The following is a 19609-nucleotide window of genomic DNA, read 5'->3' on the forward strand; positions in this document are numbered from 1 at the left end:
AGATAGAAGAAGTCAAGTTTTGAACCATTGATGAATCAATCTAGGGATCTTGAAACTTCTGAGTTTGTGAAGGAAAAGAAGTTTGAAAGCTCTCATAGTTCATATCTAGGTGATCATAGTCTTCTAAAAGATATTAGAATAATTATTAAATTTCTAAGGCAATGCACACACTCACCTAAAGTGATTTAAACCTCTCTATTTAATAAATTCTCCATAAAACCCTTAGAGGAGCCATTAAGATGCATGTGAGATTAATAAAGATTATTCCTAGAAATTTAGGATACTTATATATAATTCCTAATCGATTAAGGCCTTTAGTCAATCAATTGGATCAAGGCATAATAAATCTTCCTAATCAATTAAGAACATTCCTAATAGATTAGGATACTAGTCGTTATATGCTTTCCTATTTAGGAATTAGGGTTGTTTATTTTTATGAAGCACATAATTGATTAAGCTTAAAGCATAATAAGTTATGAGTATTAAAAAGTTCATGAATAATTTTCCTTTTTGAACGAGATTTTCACCTATAAATAGAGGGCTCTCGGAGTACTTTCTACTCCTTTCCTTATCATTTATTTCATATCACTAATGAAAAACATCAATGAGTCATTTTCTTGTAATGCTTATTATAACTTTTTTTTAATCAAAGTAAACTTTCTTTTTCCTAAATAAACATTATAATTCACGTCAAATTAATACTGCTAAAATATTGGAAGAACAACCATAAAAACTCATTAACCAATGACTTCCCAAACAGATTTCCGCAATCGCAAAACTCGTTCTTCCTGAGAAAACTCGCTCTCATTAGGGTTTCAAATTGATATACTCGAGGAATGGATTTCTGATTTCCATATATATACTTTCTCTCAATCTTGTTGCAGCACATCGCAGATGGAAAAATTAGTGTCAGTTGCGATCACTACCGAAAACGTCTGGAACTTTTTACCTGACTAACTTGTGCTCTTCATTCTGTCAAAACTGCCTTTAAAGTCATTGAAGAGATTTCAATGCGTATGCAAATCATGGTCCCTCTTGTTCAAAAACCCTAACTTCATGAAAATGTTTAGCAGCAACGTAAAACGTGATAACCATTCTTGTCATGATGATACATTTCTGGTCTTACAGACGTGGCTGCCCATTATACATGGATTTAGAAAGCATTGCGAGTTTTACTGGGTCTCGAATAACAAGTTTGAGAATTGGGTTAAATTAGATTGGCCTCCTCAAATTCAAAGGGATGATATTGATATTTATGCTGTGGGTTCAGTTAGTATCAATGGTTTTCTTTGTCTGAGACAAGAATTTAGGGATACATGCCGACTTGTATTGTGGAATCCAACTACCAGTGAAGCTAAGCTCATTCCTCCCAGCCCGGTTGAGAACATACCGCCCGATCGGTCTCCTGGGTCGTTTCTTCACGGATTTTGTTATGATCATGTTAGTGATGACTATAAAGTTATTCAAATGATAGATTTTTTTCCGGAGGAGGATGAAGATGATAATGTCTATGAAGATAGATCTTACGACCCCTTGTGGGAGATATATAGTCTCCGAAGTAACTCTTGGAAGAAACTCGATTTTGATATGTGCAATTGTTATCATTATTCTGGATTAAGAAGCATAGGGTTCTACTTTGATGGAATGTTTCATTGGTGGGCTAAATCTGATTCAAAAAAATTTAGAGATTGTTTGCTGTCATTTGACTTTAACAGTGAGACGTTGCTTAAAGCACCCATTCCCTCGGACATTGATGGCCGTTTTAAGTCTCGAAACTTGAAGAGAAATTTGGCGATGTTAAATGGCTCCATTACTTTGATAACAAGTTACTGGGTTAAAAATCATCCAGATGCAGCTAGTTTTTGCATTTCAATTTTGGGTAAACCTGGTGTCGAAGAATCATGGATTAATCTCTTTGTTGTTGGACGCTTACCCTTTGTTGAGTTTCCTATTGGAGTTGGGAAGAGTAAGGATGTAGTCTTCGATGTAAAACTCGCTAGAGAATTAGTCTGGGTTGATTTGAGGACTCAAATGCATGGCGTACTTGTCGCCGTTAATGGAAACCAACTTGGTGGTTGTCAGATGGGAAGGTACAAGAAAAGCTTTGATCCGATTGGAAGGATAAATAGCTAATTCTTTTGTTCTGGCTAGCAGTTTACTTTTGAAGTTATGATAGATAGATCAAGAGGTGTTAAGATGCCAATCTTTGGATTAACCTTATGCATGTATTGAAGATGGCCTACCTTGCTTCTTGATGATGTCTTTATTTTTATTTGGTTTTTTCTCCCTGTTTTCTTATTTCATTTTTATTGGGATTGAGTTTACAACTTTACATTCACTCCCTTTTTTAAATCGTTGAAGGTTTGCTATCTTTCTGAAATGGGTGTATTATTTTAATTGAGAAATGCTTTCATATCAAACTAAAAACACATAAGACCATTTACAATGGGGGTGTTGAAAAAATTATTCAATAGTTGAATGTCTACAATGGTTTGTTGAATGAGGTGTTTAATGTGATGTGGATTAATTGGTGTTGAAAAGATTCAACATGTTGAATGAGAAAAAAGTGGGGCCACATGCAACACTTTACACAATTTTATTGGTTGTTGTGATTATTTAGATTTTATTTTCTTTTAATCATTTAAAATTAATTATTTCATAGTAAATAAATTTTTTATTTATTTTTATTTTTATCAAAATTCATTATTTTTTTTCCTCTATAAATAGAGACTTGGTTCATTTGATTTGGACTCATAAAAAAAAATTCACTTTTTTCTCTCAATTTTTTTTCTATTTAGCTTGTAGCTCTAAACATCCTTGTAGTGAAATGGATCCCAACAATAACCCTTTTAACACCCAAAATTTTACTAATTATCCTTGTTTGTGAGCCGAGTCTATTGTACTAATTAAATTATGTGTGTTTCATTTTTTGTGTGTTTCTTTTTTAGTGTGTTGTGTGTTTAGTGTATTTATTGCATTTTTAAGTTTTTTTATAATTTTATTTTTTAAAAAAATAACTATTTTTACATCTCTTATTTATTACTTGCAAGAAAAAAAATTAAGAATAGAAAATTAGAAAAAATAAATAAATTATTAAATTAAAAAAAAAAGTTTAAATATTAATTATTTTAATTTAATTTTAATTGATAATAGATATTAATATATAATCATAAAAACAAAACTTTAAAAGAAAATAAGAATATGATGTGGGGTAGGGTGTTGAATTTTATTAAACAAAACCATTGTAGTGAAAAAAAATTGAATAGGTGTTGAATTATTAGGTGGAAGAGAGAGAAGATGATGTGGAAGATAAAAAGTGAAAAAGTAGGGTGTTGAATAATGTAACCATTGTACATAGTCTAAGTAGTTAGGATGACTAGTTAGTACTTAATGGACATTGATATAATTGTTTGTTTTACTTTTTTTTAATATTCTAAGATTTCTCATTCACAACTTCTCTCTGTATATATGTTATGTTTTATAACATGGTATTAGAGAAACATTGGTATCCAATTTCAAGGAAATTTTTCACTGCATTTTATTGAGGAAATTTTTTTTTTCCACTTTGCTTCAGATTTCTATATCAGATTAATTCTTTGAGGTCTCTTTCTGCTTTGTTTTGATTCTTCAATTTCATTTTTTGACTCCATCGTATTTGATTTGTTTTGATATGATTCTTTTTTCCTTTGTATAACTTTCTTACAATTTCGATTGTGATTCATGCTTGTTTGATTTCATTTATGATCGTATCCATATTAAAAGTTTACTTAGGTTCGAGATCAGTCATGATTAAAATTTCAAGTTGGTTTCTGGTTATCTTGTGAAAACCTCTATTCGATTCGTTAGCTCAGTTCAGTCAAAAGCTTTCATTGGTTTGAGATTAGCCCAAATTAAAATTTTAGTGCTTTGTGGTCAGCGTGTTCAAAACCTCGGTTTGGTTCGTGAGTTCAACTAAGTTTAAAAGCTCACCCTGGTTCAAGATAAGCCTGTGTAAAATCTCGGTTTAACTTGGCGACTAACCACTTCAAGTTGTTGTTTGAAAAAAATATTAATCTACTTTATTTCTTGTTTGGTTGGAAGTTAGCTACAAACTTCATTTTTCTTGTATAAGAGGGTTTGAGGATTCAACCTAGTATAAGCTCTTAAGATTTACTGGATACTCTAAATAAAAAATCTTGGGGAGAGAATTGAGTCTTTCCTTTTTGACCGAACCTATATAATTTCTGGTGTTATTTCTTTATCCCTTAACTATTTACTTTCCACATATTTACTTTTTGTTGCAAATTTCTTAAACATGTTTAAAATGGTTTTAAACTCTGAAAATGATCTTAAAAGTTTTTCAAACTAACAATTCACCCCCTTCTTATGTGTGGAGTCACAAGTCCAACATAATATTCCTAGATCACGTCTTAAGAGATCGGCCCAACAAAGAAGGACAACACCAGGAAGAACAACCTACAAAGAAAGAGAAATATGAAGGTAACCTGGTAAAGAAGCATAAGCAGGAAGTGACTAAGAGAAAGAAGGTGTCGTTTCTGATGACTGGTCCTATATAATAGGCGACTTTTGACGCATCAGAAAGAGAATTATTCGAGAAAAAGAAAAAATTTAAGAAGGAAACTAAGAAAGACAAAAGTCTAATTAAGTAGAATAATGAAATACTACCCAAAGTGAAAAACCATTTTGACATGAATGAGTCGGGTGAGAATGAACAAGAAGAGGATGTAGATGAAGAGATCGTGGTGGAAGAGGAGGCTAAGAAAAAGGAACCAGAAAATGAAATTGAGGACGAAAATAATGATGAATTCGACTAGGAAGAGGAGTACGTAATAAACAAGGACCAAGATGAAGAAAACGCTGAGGACAATGAAGAGGGTGGAAATCAAAAGGAGGATGGAGATAAGGATGAGGAACAAAGCAACAAAGAACATGCTGAAATGGGGCAAGAAGTTGAACCTGCAACCAACAAATTTCCACTTGTTCCTTTGTATGTACCCATTGAAGAATAACAACATGAAAGGCCAAGTTTAAGCTAAAAATGACTACATCAAAATTCAAATGAGGAAAGTAATGAATTCCCAACACCATTTAATACAAAAATTGATCGGAAACAACGCTAGATGATAAAAATACTGAAAGATGCAAATCCATATTTAATGGCAATAAGTATGATTGAAAGTTATAATGAAGTAATGAGAGTCTCTAAAGACCACTGTCGTGTCAGAAGGTGCTGAGATACCAGAGGATGTTGAACCTTTGAAAACCAAGGCAAGATACTAAAGAAAATGAAAAAATAAAGTAGGACAATCTAACGTGACATAACATGTCATTGTGCCCCTAACAGAAGAGCAACAAATGACCATTAAGTCCTCTCCAAAAATGAAATCCAAGCACATATTTGATGTTGTTTCTAAAGACGAGGTTGGGTCAAAAGGCACACTATCAAAAAGTAAGAAAAAGGAAGAAAGAAACAAGAGAAAGAGAGTAAAAAAACTCTATCCAACCAAGAAAAGCAACAAATTTCAAGCGTAGTTGATATTTCCAACCCATCATTTTAAGTTTTTGTAAGTTTTTTCTATTGTCTGATATTCCAGAACTTACCGAGATGATAGTGAGGACATTATCCTTGCTCAGGATGAAGGCGCCTATCTTAGTTTCAATTATGTTTGTATGTTTCATTTCCAATATTTCATTTCCAATCATCAATGAAAATGTTCTCTATTGTTGTTTATTACTTTAATGTTATAAAAAAGAGAAAATATAATAATAAATACTAAATTCATCTAAAAAATAGCAAAATTTCTTAGTTAACTCAAGAGAATTCTATTTGGACTTATGAAAATATTAGAAACAAGGTCTTAATTAAGAACCAATGCACAATATGACAACGATTTCACCTCACGTAACAAAAAAAATCGAGGTATAATACATGTATGCGCCATTTTTTTTCTTTTTAAAAAACAATTTATTTCGTAAATTTTAGTAGAAAATCAAAAGGTAAAATAATTCAGGGTACATGCTTCGAATCCTAGCAACTTAAGTTTATATTTTTATTTCATTAAAAGTGGCGCTATATATTTATTTTTAATCAAAAAATAAACCACTTTTCACCTTGATTTTGTTTTTTTTTTAATGAACTCTCATATATAAAAATAAAAATGTGGGGCAACATACAAAAAATATCAGTCAGAGTCCTCAAAAAAGATGGAAAAACAAGCTTCCATCAACAGGATATGAAGAGCCTAAACAACGATAGTCCTAAACCCATATATCACTACTACAAAAAACATATCTAACTTTGAACGCGGGATGCGTTTGACCTCAGCTACGAAAGCGAGGTAACGAAAGGCGTCATGAAAACTACTCCTTATCACCTCGAATATTAAAACATCGAGGGTTAAAGTTAACTGCACGTGGGTTCAATTCCCAGCATCGACTATTTATGATTTTAGAACTAGATGGTGCGCCAAATATTCATACTCGGTGTTTTGAAGAGCCGACGTAATAGATCAATGTTCTTAACAAAAACAACAATAATAATGGAGAACAACAAAAACAAAGGTAATGAAGAACAATAACAACAAGAACAATAGTAATGAAGAACAACAAAAACAACAAGAAAAAGAGTAATGGAGAACAAAAATAACAACAACAATAAAAACAACAATGACACAATTCTATTAGGAACCAAACAACCTACAATTTACACATCATTACATCAAATTATGTGTAAGAAGGAGTAGAAGGAATATCAAAGAAGGAAAAATAAATTTGAAAAGACAAAGAGATGTAATCATTCAACAGCTCGAGGTAGTTAGTCAACAAGAATATCTTTCCAACTTTCAAGAGAAGAAAGCATGGAGAATTAAAGAAGCAATAATTCAAAGGAAACTTTACATGCGTGAAATCTTTTGGCTTTTAGACTTTCAAAGATCATAGAATCAGAAGAACCAATATAAAAGCGGAAAACCTCTTTTCATGGAATTCAAAAACTCTTTTCTCATACACACTAATCTATTAGCTTTCACCCTGTGGTTATATGGTACTAAATCTGAATAAAACCAAAACACAATTGCAGCAAAACAAAAACAAAGGAAATGAGAATCGCACGCTAATGCTTCATACACAAAATCTAAAAAATAGAAATTATAACTTTCAATAAATTATCTTGTTGTCTTTCCCATATTCATTTTTATTGTCTTTCCCAGATTATCGATGCATAGTCTTCAAGGTAGTTTGTACATTAACCAAAATTTCTTCTTGTAACCTAAAACACCAAAACCAAAATCTAAAACAACCCAAAGTTATTGTTACAAAATTTGAATAAGAAATGAACACAGAGGAAATAAAAATTAGAATAAAAATTAGGTAGACACTGAGGAAATAAAAATTATGAAGAGTATCTATTGCGATTAATCTAAAATTCCGAGGTAACATAGCCAACGTAAAATTATAAAAAATAAAGACGCCTTTTTGGTTGCAAAAAGAATAAAGAATTAGGGAGTTTTTATCTCGGTTTTACCAAAAACCAAGGTAACATATCTGTCCTAAAATCTAAAAAAAATAAAGGCGCTTTTTTGGTTCCATTTAAAATAATAAATAATAGGATCTTTCCAGAATGAAAAGCCGAAATCATTTCATTCACTTCTTCCACTACTACAAAATAGACCTTTCGTAACCATGGTAATAACTCGTTTTTAGGCGCTTTTTTGATATCTACTAAAATACGTTTTACTACGGTCATAATTAACAATCGTAGTGAAATGTACCGAGAGTGAAAGGGTTTGAAAGACAGCTCCAACAATTTTCCATTTTTCATGATAAAATGGGCTTGAACTTGTATATCACCACGGTTCTTTTAGTCAACCGTGGTGTAAAGTTCAATCATTTCATCACAGTTCTTCTTACCAACCATGGTGAAAGGTGTTACATATTTATATATAAGAGCGAAATTATCTCTCGCTTAGTACATAACAACCGCCTCTCTCAAAAGAAAACCCTAACAATTATTTCACCTGTCTCTCTCAAAACAAAACCCTACCTCTTCTCACTCATATTGAAACCCAAACTTATGCAATTTCGTCTTCTTAAAATCTTAGGAAATGGATACCTTACAGGTTCGTATTCAACCTAGTTTATGTTTCAAAATCTTTTTATCTATTATTGTTTAGGTTCCAATAGCTTGTTTCATAATGTTTGAACTTTCTGCTTGTTTTCTCCTATAGTTTGGATAGGTGAATGAAAAGAATTAACGAGGATGCAGTTAAAGTGAACTTTCTGCTTGTTTTCTCCCGTAGTTATGGATTAACACATGTTTTCTCCTCTCACTTTAGCTTCATCACCCTTTCCTTTCATTTTTAATGCCAATATGGGACATGTATGTTGCTTACACATTTTATGAGTTGATGTTGTGTTTACTACATATAAAAGTTATATGTTGTTTAAGGTTTGTTGTTGATGAATGTTGTTGTTAATGTTTGTTTAAGATGAGTATAATACATCTTATGTGGTTTAACTGTTTTTTCAACACCTTAACGTATATATAAATTTACAGATTGCATTAGAAAATTATAATGCTTCTAGTTATTTAGAACTTGGTTTAATGCTTCTAGTTCTTTAACCTCCTCCTTCTTCACCTCTAATTTAGTTTGTAAAGTAGATAACATGCAAAATATTCTTTTTGGTCCCGTATATTAACCTCGGGGTTCATTTTGGTCCCTTAACTTCAAAAAGTTCCATGTTGGTCCCTTGCATCTTCAAAAGGTACCATTTTAGCCCTTTTTGTCATATTAGCGACTGATTTAACGACCAATTTTTGAATTTTTCCGTTGCTAATTAAACGAAAAGAACCAACATGATACGTTTTGAAAAGTTAAGGGACCAATAGAGAACTTTTTGAAATGAAGGGACCAAAGTGAATTCTGAAGTTAACATTCGGGACCAAAAAAAAGTATTTTACCTAAACAATATGTTGCAAAATGAACTAGAGGTGAAAGAAGGGGTTGAAGACCTAAGAGTATTAAAATAAGTTCTAACAGTTAAATAGAAAAATACGGATAAGGAACATAAGAATTCTCGTTTAGCATTGAATGTGTAACTTGTTTTTCTAATGTAACTTAGTTTGTAATATTATAATGTTCTAGATCAAACTGAAAGATTATATGTTTAGTGAGCATTGGAGAAATAATTATTTCAAATAATTTATAATAAACTCAATGTATATATCACAATAGTTGTTTGAAGTAACCGTTGTGATACGTAGCGTGCTACTTGACTTATAATCATGGGTGCGAGACCGTGGTGGAAAGCATCATACATACAACCACCTCTTACCTCACAACGGTTGGTCAGACGTTGTGGTATCCATTTTCCAACCATTGTGGTATCACTTTTACGTAGTAGTGTTCTTCACATATATTATTAGTTAAACATCGGTACTCATGTTACATTGTTGTTTTTTGTTGTTGTTGTTGTTGTTGTTGTTGTTGTTGTTGTTGTTGTTGTTGTTGTTGTTGTCATTGTTGTTGTCATTGTTGTTGTTATTATTGTTTGTGTTTGTTGTTCTTCTTCTTGTTGTTGAGTTCCTAAGCTCTAGAGATTTAATCTTGTCTTTGTTGTTTAAACTGAGATTGATGTTATATGTTTTGTTGTTTTTGTTGAGATAAGTATGTTATAGGTTTATTGAGAATGATGTTATAGGTTTATTCTTGATGTTGAGAGATTGTTTTATTTAGTTGTTGTTTAATTTTAGTTGTTTTTTAATTGAGATTGAATGTTAATCTTGTTGTTGTTGTTATTTATTGTTGTTTTTGAGTTGTTGATATTGTTGTTGTTTAGTTGTTCTCCTTAGAAAATTTTGGAAATCTATATGTTGTTGTTTAGTTGTTGTTATTGAGTTTGAGTTTGAGGTTAAGACTATATTTTGTGATTCTTTGTGCAACTTTCATCTTGTTTCGTCGAATATGTCAAAATAATATTATAGTGACAGAAAATACAATTGAGTTTATTATATCTAATATTGATTATTTGTTTCACTAACCTCTCTTTGAACGTATAACATATAAAATTGATTTTGGAAATAATAATATAAAAATTATGTTGTATTTGAAAAACACCCTATACTCGTTCAATATTTTTTGAGCATTTTGTAACTCATCGTTCATCTCTTGTTATTTTATGGTTAAAATCTCTTCAATATTTTTCGAGAAATTTGTAACTCATTATTCATCTCTTGTTCTTTTATGGTTAAAATCTCTTCAATGCTTCTAATTTTTGTTGAACTTTCTTACTTACTTGATCATTTTACAAAGCATTAAGTTTTGTGCTTTCAAGAATAAATTAGTAGAAAAAGAAGTGTTGAATGAATAACTTGAAACACTAAACGATATTTTAACCATTAAAGAACAGGAGATGAAGTTGAATTACCGGATGCTCGAAAGTCATTGATTAGTGTAATTTGTTCTTCAAATATAACATGATTGTTCATATAATTATTTTGTAAACGAATTTAAAAATTTATATGTTCAATTAGGGCTTGGTGAAATCTACATTAGATATAATAAACTCAATTGTGTTTTACCCGTTAGTTAAATGACAAAATCGAAGGAAAATGTGTTTTTGCCATTAAAAAATCCAAAAAGGATATCACTGTGGATCGAACTCATGACCATTACTCCTTTCCCGTTAGTGGATTTCCAATTGAGAGATAATGTGGTACGCTTTTTATGACGCCCTTCTTTATCTCGTATATGAAACCGGGGTAACACCTCATATACAACCGAGGTTAAATGTATTTTCTGTAGTAGTTGTAAGACTCACTATAGGATTTAGTTTAGGAGAAGGAAACATTCGTAAATAAGGCTAGTTATTGGATCTACTTCATTTACTAATATATAAAAAAAAAGAGAAAAAAAATAAAAGTGAGCAAAAAGAATAAAAATGCCAAAAAGCTTTATAAATAAAGTCTTTGTGCCCGAAACAGGAGGAACTGTGGGTGTATTTATTCTGAGTAATAGTTTAGACTCATTACAAGTGAAATTATATCAGGTGAAAAGGTGGAGAACCTAGTAAAAGTTACTAAGAAAAGTGATGCAAGTAAAATCCCCAAGTTCAAAATGAACCAAAAAGTCATTGAAAACATTAAGCTAGTTAATTCCCTCTGCTGCAATTGAAAAATGAATTATTAGACCATAGGATAGAGTTACCAAACTAGGATTTAGGCTAATTATTTTGAGTGAAAACTATTGTTATGACATATGGGATCATGGGTTACACACATGCACAAACACACAAACATGCTAAATATGTGATAAAGACCAAGTTGTGCCAATTTTTGGATACATTCCTTTGGGGTGCGATAATTCACTATTTTGCGAGATTTTCAAGCCCTTAATAGTTGACTTTATTTTTGGTTGACAAGCCTTATTAGATTAATTCAAGTAGATTTCGCTATTTTAATTCAATTTGTGTAGACCACATATGTTCTCTCTTTTTGTGAGTTTTATAGGTTTTTCATTTTTGTGTAGGATTGATCAAATGATAAGTCCTGGCACGAGAGAACTGGAGCACCAATTCAACCTTATTTCCTAGTAGGTCGTAAAGCTAAAAGATGTTGAAAGGAGTGAAAGTCCTCAACATTAGGGAAAATATGACATAAAAGTGTGGAGAATGAAGCACAAAAGATTTGGAAAATTGGATGGATACGATCAAATGCTACGAGACAAAGGCCTGCAAAAGCTACTAACCACTAAATTGCACGTGCTACTTGTCTTTCTGCGCAGCAAACCTGTCACAAGACATATGTCCCATGTACGCTGAGTCGTATTACATGATGCTTATTAGAGAGAAAGGAGAATGAAGTATGTTAATTTCCTTGGGTCAAAACAATGAATACTCACAGGGCCCATGATCCAATGACAAGATGAAAGCCTAAATGTTAGAGGATATAATACGACCTCTTAGAAGAATGTAGAAGGGGTTTAGAAGTTGAGAATACTTAAGAAATCACTTAGAAAAATATCTTGTTGGAGAAGAAGAAATATGAATTTGTAGTGAATAGTTCCTTTCATATTTACTCCATTGAAGAACTGTCGAGCTTCCTGATGTGACAAAACCTGCCTCTTGTTGATTGAAAGATTGCAAGAAATAGAGTGTCATGCTTAGATTTGCATTTCCTTTTCATTTGTGTTTAAAAATGTTGACAGTAAGAACTTATGTTGTAGTATTTATTTTGCTCACCATGAATTAAACCTCTTTATGTTGAGAAATGTGAAGTTTAATAAAAATTAGTATTTTTTGTTAAAATGATGTGATTCGAAGTCAACCTGTTACAACCCATTATTACTATCTTTTTGCTCATGGTTTTTCACAAGACTTTATAGTGAGAATCAATTATGTTATTGCAATCTCTGTAGGATCGATATTCTTACTTTTACATCACTTACTACTATTTAACTGTGTATACTTACACGTATAAATAACACATTAATTATCCAAAGTGATTTCCTCTCATCACTGATTGTTTGGACTTGTAATCAATTAGTTGTATATGAAAAACTTTTGTTGTTGTTGTGATTTTATCAAAGAGAGATAGGATCCTCAAAAGCATTTTATGAGTGTGCGAGAGTCTCCTTAGGAAACTATGAGTTTCTCTACCTTTTACAATACATTGGTCACTAAGATACTATGTTAAGCGCGCAACCGACCAAGTAAACTTTCACAACTTTGAATCTTAAATTTATAAAATCTTAAATCTTCTCTCTGGCGAGACTCAAGATAATTTTGGAACAAAGATCTGGCGAGACTCAAGATAATTTTGGGACAAAGATCTTTATATCGATCTTTCAAACACCATCACTTAATTAACATACTTCTAAAATAATCCGGACTTAATTTATTTTTACTCACATGTTATTTTTCACTTAATTACTTAAGTAAGCTTTGAAATTAACAATTTGCAATTTCACCCCTCTCTATCATATCAAAACCTGTTCCATCCCAGCTAGCAAGCCTTTATTTCATCATACATTTCCATTCCTTAATAGACAATAATAATTTATTCTATTGTATTAATATAATTTTAATTTTAAAATTTCTTTTTAGAAAATATTTTTACCATCTTAACAATTAAACAAATGGGCCAAAAATTCCAATTATTGAAAAGAAAAAGCTGCAGACCATCGGTAGCTAGGTACAATAACATCAACTAGTTGAGTTAAGGCATTAAATAAACAATTTAAAATGATAATCATAGTAGTGTGTGTACACATTCATTGGCCAACCGGTGTTCCAAGCTCAAAGGAACAGAAGACAACAAACTCAGTAATTTACAGTCAAGCAGCTAGTCTGTACATTTATGGTTCAACTCAAATACAACTACCGTTACTAAATAGAGTGAACAGTGGTCTTGAGTTCTTGGAAGAAAAGAAAAGAAAAAAAAAAAAATGAAAGCTGAAATTAAACTTGAAAAGAAGTGATTTAGCTTTAGCAACCCAATCGCAAGCTAAGAGCAGCTTTAACATCTAACCTCCATGCAAACCCACCAAAATCCATCCTCCACACATCACAAGGTAGGGTAAGAGAGTTTCTCTCCCTTCCACTCCCACATTCAAACTGCACCACTCTAACCCTACACGTGAACGACGGAGACAGAACCACACCACTTACTTTCATCAACAACCCTACACCTCCCTCACCCATCATCTCCCTATACGCACCGTTTGTCCACGTCACTCTCCCGTAACCGTCCGATATAAACCCTGGACACGTGTCCATGCTCATCTTCATTCTCTTTTCTTCGTCCGTACTCCCTAGTCCCTCACCCTCCACCCACGCGTCCATCACGCACTCCACCGTCACGCTCGAATAGTAGCACTTAACCGGATCCATCGTTACTACCTTGTTGTGGTTCTCGAAACTCAGCCATTGACACGGTGGCATGTTTTTATTTTCAGCAGTTAGGGTTAGATCTCTCGCCGGAGACTCCTTCGGATCGGGAGTTTCCGGAAGTAAAGGAAGAGTTACCGGCACCGGATGCGTTGAAGAAACGGTTTTCTTCCGGCGGATCCTTCGTTTCTCAGGAGTACTGTTTTGTTTAACGTACTTTCTCCTAGCTCTGCTAGTTTGGTAAAAAGCATCACCGCTCTCTGAAGAAGAGCCTTCAGAAGCGGTGTTTCCGGTTCTGGTTCCGGTTCCGGCCACTGAAGGTTTGGGAGCGATAGGGCGAAACCTAAGCATTATTCTTTCCATGGTTGACATATCGTATGCACCAGTTGCATTTCTGACTATACAACAACCTCCTCTTCCGTCCATGCTCTTTCTCTCTCTCAACTCAATGAACTCAGTGTTTTTGTTTTTGTTTGTATCGCTTTTCTGGTATGATGAGAGCAAAGTGATGCAAAAGAAGGAATCAAAATGGCTAATAGTAATGCAGACGAGGAAGTGATGGACACGAGGGTTGGTTTTATAGGGAGATGGAAAAGGGACACGTGTAAGAAAAAACACGTGTTTGAACAGTAAAGATAGGGAAGAGTGGGAGGAATGGGATTGGTTGAGGAAGTAAACGTGGCGATAGCATGGGAGAAAGTAGCCAGAAAGAGAAAGAGTGTGAATCTGTGAGAAGTGAGAGCCAATGGAAAAAAGAGGAGTGCACAGTGGTAGTGGCTAATGAGGGACACGTAGGTTGTTTGGTTTCGGGAAATGTGATCGTGAAGGTTTGACCGTTGGATGGTTGGATTGGAGGTGGGGGATGATGATGGCGACGATGTGTGCCACGGCCAATAGCAGTAACAGGTGGACGGATTGATAACCATGCGTTTGAAGTTTAAATTTCTAGTATGATGATGTGATAGTACTATTTTTTACCTTATTTTATTACTTTAGCTTAGGTTAAAAACAAACAAAGGTTAATCAGCTTAATTCTTATAGGTGGTGTTTGCTGAAATCAAATGAGATTGCACCAATTGTTGTAGTAGCTGGTTTCAGACTTGTGTTGTCACTATTTTGTGTTTATAAGAATCTTGAGAATGGATCTCTCCAATTTTTATCCTCCAACTTCTATCATGCTCTAAATCTAATGACCAATAAGTAAGAAAAATATAATGATATAAATAATACATACGCATAGAATATAATCCAATGGTCATAATTGCTGCTGAATAAGGAGCAGTAGAGGAAAAATTAGAGAGAATCAAAATTCAAGAATCTTTAACAATTTCTACAATGTATTAGTAGTAAGTAGTATAATGAACATAAGAGTGAAGACTCATTTTGGTCCCTCATAAAAACTACACAACTCAAATTAGTCCCTCACAAAAAAAGGACTCGATTAAATCCCTTATAAAATTTAACTATATCATATTAGTCCTTCTATTAATATTTTTCTCAAACCGATTTTTTTCTACTTTTAAACCGTGACTGGACTGCCACGTTAATTTTATTTTTTAAATACTACATTAATTTTTATTTTTAAATTTATTTTTAAACAATTCTTATTTAATAATTTTAATTTCATTTTTAAACAATTTTGATTTTATAATAGCCAAAAAGCCAAAATTGTTTATTATAAGGAATTGAACCAAAGTCTATCTTTAAGTTTTTATCACTACACCAATATGAATTTATGACAAATAAATTCCACGATTTTTAAAAATATTAAATAATTTTGAATTTAAAGCAAAAATTATAAATATAAATCAATTTCTATTATTACACCGATAAATGATATTTTATCACTACACCGATAAATGATAATTACTTTACAACTATACAAATCAATTTCTATTATTAATATTCAAATAAATATTTACTTATTTTAAAATAATTCAAATTAAATAATTTAATATGAATTCAATTAATTGTTAAAATATTTAATTAAATTAAATTAAATAATCAATTAATTTTTAAAATAATTTAGTTAATTCAAACTAAATAGTGATCAATGAAATATTTCCTTATTTTAACTTAATTCAAACTGAACAATAATTAAATAATTTAATAGTAATTCAATTAATTGTTAAAATATTTAATCAACTTAAATTAAATAATCAATTAATATTTAAAATAATTTTGTTAATTCAAACTAAATAGTAATCAATTAATTTAATAGTAATTCAATTAAATATTAATTTATTTATTTTATTTGATTAATTATATTTAGGAATTATATTTTATTATTACTTTTTAATTTTTGTATTATTTAAAATTAGTAAATATTTATTTGTTTGTTATTTAAAATAAGTAAAATATTTTGTTCTTAATTATTAATTTAAGTATTCATTAATAAGAATATTAACAATATAAATTAATTTGTTTAATTTTAAAGTGACTATCATTTAACTTGAACGGACTTGAGTTTAAGACTTCATTGATATAAATTTTAACTTTTTTGTTTTAAATTTAGAATCATTTAATATTACTAAAAATCATAGTAATTATTTGTCATGGATGTACATTGAACTAGTGGTAAAGACTTAAGATATTGTTTAAATGTCTTGGGTTCAATTCCATATAAAAAACAATTTTGGCTTTTTTGATATTATTAATTCAGAATTGTTTAAAAATGAAATTATAATTAAGAATCAATTTAGTATTTAAAAAATAAAAGCAAACGTGGCAATCCAGTCATGGTTTAAAAGTATGAAAAAAACCGGCTTAAAAAAAATATTAACATAATGACTAATATGGTCCGGTTAAATTTTGTAAGGGATTAAATTGGGCCATTTTTTTTGTGAGGGACTAATTTGAGTTGTGTAATTTTTGTGAGGGACCAAAATGGGTCTTCACTCTAAACATAATTTGTATCTAACTATATATTATTGTTATTAAACTATTTGTATATAAGTTAGGGGTGTTCGTGGTTTAAGAACTGCACTAAACTGAACTAAATTAGTGGTTCAGTTCAGTTTTTGAAAATCACTTTAATAAAAAATCATTTAACTGTTAAAACAGTTCTAATTCAGTTTTAAATTGGTTTTGAACCAGATTGTATTTATAAACTGGTTTACAATCAATTTCTAATTATAAATTGGATGACCTATTGCGGGTGACCTTGGTACGATCCGCACGGAGGAGGTCTAATAACTCGTTGAGACGGCTGACGAGTTGGTAGTGCTCCCTTGTTCCTACGCCTCCCTATCTGGTTCCTCTTGTGTTTGGGTCGATGACCCTTTAATGCACTCCGGGTCTACAAAATCTGTCAACCGTCCTTGACCTCTAGAATTCCTGCTATAGGAAAGGCGGGTGCTCGCGGCGTCTTCAAAGCTTTGTCTTGGTGGGACAAATTGGTTTCTGGTGGGTGCGGCCTCAAAGTTTGGTCCGTGGTAGTTGGTGGTTGAATCGAGTTGGTTAAAATACAATGGTTGTTGACCACAACCAGGGGCTGCCACGACAACAGTGTCGGGTCTTAATCCTAGATCGTTGGTCCGACTGTGGCCAATTTCAAGCCTATCGCATGCCTTGCTCCCATGTCATTGCAGCAGCATGTTCACATAGTCACTTTGATGCATTATCATTGGTATCACTCATTTACAAGGTATCAACATTGCTCAATGTATACGACAATTACTTTCCGGTGGTAGCGAACGAGGCATATTTGCCTGTGTACGACGGGGAAACGGTTTGGCACAACAATTTAATGCGCCAGAATAAAAGTGGTAGACCAAATTAGAACCGAAATGGACGCCACTGAAAAAATGCAAAGGAAGTGTAGTATATGTCGTGAGGTTGGACATAATAAAAACAAGTGTCCCAATCGTGGATCTAGTTCCACAACATAGTTGTTAGGTTCAATGTTATTTGTAATTTATTTTACCAATGAAATGGACTTTTTTTCATTTGTCAAATGAGTTACAACATACATGAAAAACAGCATAAATAATAACACGAAATAAAATTTCAACTAAAACCAACAATTAAAAAAACAACACAATGACTAAAACAACAACACAACAAACAATTAAAATCTAAGAAATTACAACGGTTAAAACAATGTCATCTGTTCCATCCATCATTTGCTCAATATCAATGTCGTTTTTCACTTCAACCCACTAACGTACCGTATTTCCGGTCATAAGCGAGACCCTTGTTCTAAGCCTCTGAATCCTTTGGATTTCTTTCCCAGGACTGTACTTCCCTCTAACTGTGACATCAAAGTCCTCTTCAGGTTGTTGAAGGTACGGATGTTCCAAAACGTAACTGACATAGGGGATTTGACCGGAGAGAAAATAACATCTCCATTCCTTCTACGATATTTCGGTTGTGGCACGGGACAACTGGATGATGTTCACTGCCATTGGCAGGGTCTTATGCGAGACATGAACAATAATGTGCAGGAAAAATGCAAAAAATTTGTGGAGAAATGAATGAATTTTCATGGAGGAATGAGTTGCTATTTATAGGCAAAAAAAATTCTCAAATGAGTGTTGTCGCCACCCAAGGAGACGACTTGGGTCCACACATGAAAATAATTCGCCAGCTAGAGTGGATACATGGTCCAAAAACATGTGGGCCCCCATATGAAGAAAATAGTAAAATATAATAGGTAAAAAAAATTAACTAAAAAAAATAAAAAAGAAAGAGGGGTGTTGTCGCCAGGGGTGGCGGCTTGGCCGATTTTTCATACTGTGTCGCCAGGCCCACTGTCGAGTACACTAAGGGGGTATTGTTGTCGCCACCCCCTGGCGACAACGTGTAAAATTGAGAAATTTTTAGTCATTTTGGTAATTAATTTGAAAATATGGTTATTTTGGATTTTTTTTTTTTAAATCTGGTTATTCAAAATTTTTTTTTTTATATATATATATATATATATATATATATATATATATATATATATATATATTTACGGTACAAATAATTTGACTTCTATTGCAACTAAATCTATTGTCAGATGTTCCCTGTGAAACCTAGTGGAATAATGAAATTAGAATTGGTGCTCTTCAACTAGCATATAAATTATATGTAAAAAAAATTACATTAGTATTTTCTTTTTATATTATCTACCACATGATATTTGTTTGTTAATTATAAGATGCACATGAACTATAAGTTTTTTTCTCGTTTGTTTCAGTTCGTGAAGTGATTTTTTCGTTTTTTCGAAGAAAAAAATTCAATTTTTCTTTTTAAAAAATCAATTTTTTCGTATTTCTAAAAAACTCGATTTTTTTCATTCGTCCGATAAAACTTGATTTTTTTCATATTTACAAATAACTCGATTTTTACGTGTTTTTGAAAACTCGATTTTTCATTTTTTTTCAAAAAACTCAATTTTTTGTATTTTCAAAAAACTCGATTTTTTATATTTTCGGAAAACTATTTTTTATTATTTTTCAAAAATAATTAAATGGATTTAAAGTTTTAAGTAAAAATAAATTATTTAATCATAAAAATATTACATATAGTGAATATATTTTTCAAGATTTTTTTTTTAATTTTCCTGGAAAAGTTTATATTTTATATTTTTTAAAATATATTTATTTTATTTTTGCTAAATTATTATTTTTTATTTTTGGGAAAAAACAAATCTTTTCGAACCAGTTTATAAAACAAAATTGGTTTTAAATTGAATTTGAATTGTTTAAATTAAATGGTTCAGTTCATTAACTATTTAAGT

At 31.7% G+C, this 19609-nt stretch overlaps 1 protein-coding gene and 1 pseudogene across 1 annotated transcript; one reads left to right on the forward strand and one right to left on the reverse strand.

The window, feature by feature from the left end:
• The first annotated feature begins 894 nt into the window (after positions 1-894).
• LOC131625203 (putative F-box protein At3g21120) lies at positions 895-2133 on the forward strand (annotated as a pseudogene).
• Positions 2134-13208: 11075 nt separating this feature from the next.
• Positions 13209-14437, reverse strand: LOC131625211 (uncharacterized). Its single transcript, XM_058896100.1, has one exon. It carries the CDS (start codon positions 14308-14310, stop codon positions 13483-13485), a length of 828 nt encoding a protein of 275 aa, XP_058752083.1. The 5' UTR covers positions 14311-14437; the 3' UTR covers positions 13209-13482.
• Positions 14438-19609: the final 5172 nt, after the last annotated feature.

This window comes from Vicia villosa, unplaced genomic scaffold (assembly GCF_029867415.1).
Source record: "Vicia villosa cultivar HV-30 ecotype Madison, WI unplaced genomic scaffold, Vvil1.0 ctg.000195F_1_1_1, whole genome shotgun sequence".
Classification (NCBI taxonomy): Eukaryota; Viridiplantae; Streptophyta; class Magnoliopsida; order Fabales; family Fabaceae; genus Vicia; species Vicia villosa.

Coding starts and splice junctions, on each gene's coding strand:
- LOC131625211 (XM_058896100.1), bottom strand. CDS start 14,310: ATGGACGGAAGAGGAGGTTGTTGTATAGTCAGAAATGCAACTGGTGCA.